This window comes from Engraulis encrasicolus, chromosome 5 (assembly GCF_034702125.1).
Source record: "Engraulis encrasicolus isolate BLACKSEA-1 chromosome 5, IST_EnEncr_1.0, whole genome shotgun sequence".
NCBI lineage: Eukaryota > Metazoa > Chordata > Actinopteri > Clupeiformes > Engraulidae > Engraulis > Engraulis encrasicolus.
In genome coordinates, this window is record NC_085861.1 from 40,888,474 (window position 1) to 40,890,973 (window position 2,500).

The window sequence follows — 2,500 nt, forward strand, 5'->3', positions numbered from 1 at the left end:
CACACCCACTGTCCTGCCTACCTATTTAGCGAGGGCCCGCACACCTTCACAGTAGCCCTTTTTCCCTTTTTCGATTTAATCTGATGCGCATCAAGAAGTTAGTGCAACACATGGGATGGAAAAGCAGTTATCTTGCTCTAATGGCGATTTTGTCACATTAAATAATTCACTTGAAATGTATAGTTTTGGGGGAAGTTATATTGCCACAGAAGTGATGGAAAAGGTTTGATGCAATATACAATACAGGGGCAGAAGCTATGACTGAACCAGGCTCAAGAGTTCCAACACTTGCTCGAACGCCTGGTCTTGCGTCTTGTGCAGGATATTGCTCTCTTTCCTACATTATAATTACAAGCTGTGCATTCTAGTTTGCTAAAATGATGATGGAAAATCATTTGGAGAGTCAGAATAATGTGCATCAACATGGCTGGTTTTGACGTCGTTTTATTTATCTTATATCGCTACAATGATTGATCTTATATTGTTTTCAGTGCAGAAGAACGCAACACTGCTACAGTATGTTATCAGCACTTTATTTTTTGCCATGCTGACATTTCGGCTCCAGAGAAAAAATAATTGTTGATAACGTAAAGCAACATAATTAATTGTGTTATCTGAGTTGAGTGCCAGCAATTACAAACACCTCCCAAAACCCGAGAGCTGAGCTCCATAACATGGGGGAGCATTATGTTGTGTCTACTGCTCTGAGGCTGCAGTGGAGTTCCAAATATGACCATTTGAGCATCCCACAGACTACAGATGTTTAAAATGAATCCTAAAATCTTGTTATAGACATTCCTTCTTGTGAAATTTTCTTGAGAATTTTAAAGTCAAAACTATGTACGTATGTCACCCATGTTGTGGTACCACTAAATTGCTGGTCATTGGAAAGGAGACGTATGACACTGCATTTTTATTTGATTCCCCAATGAGTAATATGTCTGCCTTTCAATCAGATGCAATGGGACCTAAAGCCTTTCCATAGATACGCTGTCTGATGTGGTGGCAATGCTCTGGTTTACTGCTACTATTGAACACTCACCATTCCTGGCTGATCCCAGTTTGTTGGTCCTTTGCGACGCCTTCGTGTCGTTGTTGTTGTGTGTGGGGGACTCCAGGTCGGAGATGCGCGAGGACGGGGACGCCGGAACCGAAGACCCCTCCTCCGTCACCACGTCACCAGTGTCATCATTACCCCCTCGGCCCCCCTCCTTGCCGGGCTCCTCGATCGCCCCGTTCAGCGACGCAGGTGACAAGGCACCGGACTTGTCCCCCTCCCCTTCCGAGTGGTGCAGGGGACTGGGCGTCTGGCACAGCCCAGAGCTGTGAAGGGAGCTGGGGCTGGAGTGCAGGGAGAGGGAGGGCTCCTCCGGGTCTCCCAGGCCGTGCAGGTGGTGGAGGTGGTGGGCGCGCACCCGGCCCGGCTCCTGGATGAAGCCCACGAACATGATGCCCTGATCCGCAGCATCCTGGATCTGCTGTAGAGGGGGAGCCAGACAAGAAACAAAAACACATTAACACCCAAATGAATTGAGTAGCATCACACGGCTAGACAGACAGGCAGAGGAAGATGAGAGAGAGAGAGAGAGAGAGAGAGAGAGAGAGGAGAGAGAGAGAGAGAGAGAGAGAGAGAGAAAGAGAGAGAGAGAGAAAGAGACAGAGGAGAGAGAGAAAGAGAGACAGAGAGAGAGAGAGAGAGAGAGAGAGAGAGAGAGAGAGAGAGAGAGAGAGAGAGAAAGAGAGAGAGAGAGAGAGAGAGAGGGAGAGGGAGAGGGAGAGCGGGAGAGAAACACACACAGCAGAAGCAGCCATTAAAATGGATCTGGTAATAGCATGCCATGCACTACAGATTGCTTGGCATCTCTGAAATAATGTTTCTCAGAAAGCACCACCTTCATTTCCAGCACGCGGCTGCTGCCATACTATAGCACACAGCACACACAGCAGCACACATCTCATCTTCCCTCCTTCCCTCCCTCCCTCCGACAGACACATTGATTGATATTTCCAAGATGCCACTTCTGAGAGCATTTCAAACGGGTAACTCATGGTAATTCATGACATTTTCTCTCTCTCTCTCTCTCTCTCTCTCTCTCTCTCTCTCTCTCTCTCTCTCGCTGTGTGCTATGGACAGCCGGCGCCCAAACAAATCTTCTGCCAGTCTGATGTCGACAGAAAACGAATGGACATAAACATACCCCCCCGCTCCAGCTCCTTACAATTGGTGGGTCGGGCGGTGGAATGAAACGGCAGCTCATTACAACGGAGGCAATCCATCGGCGGCGGTGTGTGCGACGCACCGTGCGGGCCACCGCCGGCCTCCTAAATCAGCGACGCCTTGACTACTTTCCCTGTCAGTTACCATTCCGGAGTCAACATTTTGAATATCTCATCGCGGGCACAAAAAATTGAAATGTTAACTGTCAAGGAATGCTAATGACGCCATTTTCCATTATCGTTCTTTAATAAAAGCCTGGCCCCAGGCAACCGGCTGCTATCT

The 2,500-nt window shown here is 48.3% G+C and overlaps 1 protein-coding gene across 2 annotated transcripts in view; it reads right to left on the reverse strand.

Annotated features, from left to right (window-relative positions):
• Positions 1-2,500, reverse strand: part of LOC134449451 (raftlin-like) — a 145,071-nt gene that overhangs the window by 59,362 nt on the left and 83,209 nt on the right. For both annotated transcript variants that reach the window (XM_063199388.1, XM_063199389.1), the window contains exon 5: positions 1,043-1,478. In XM_063199388.1, the coding sequence (XP_063055458.1) occupies positions 1,043-1,478 (436 nt within the window). The remainder of the gene's footprint in view (positions 1-1,042; positions 1,479-2,500) is intronic.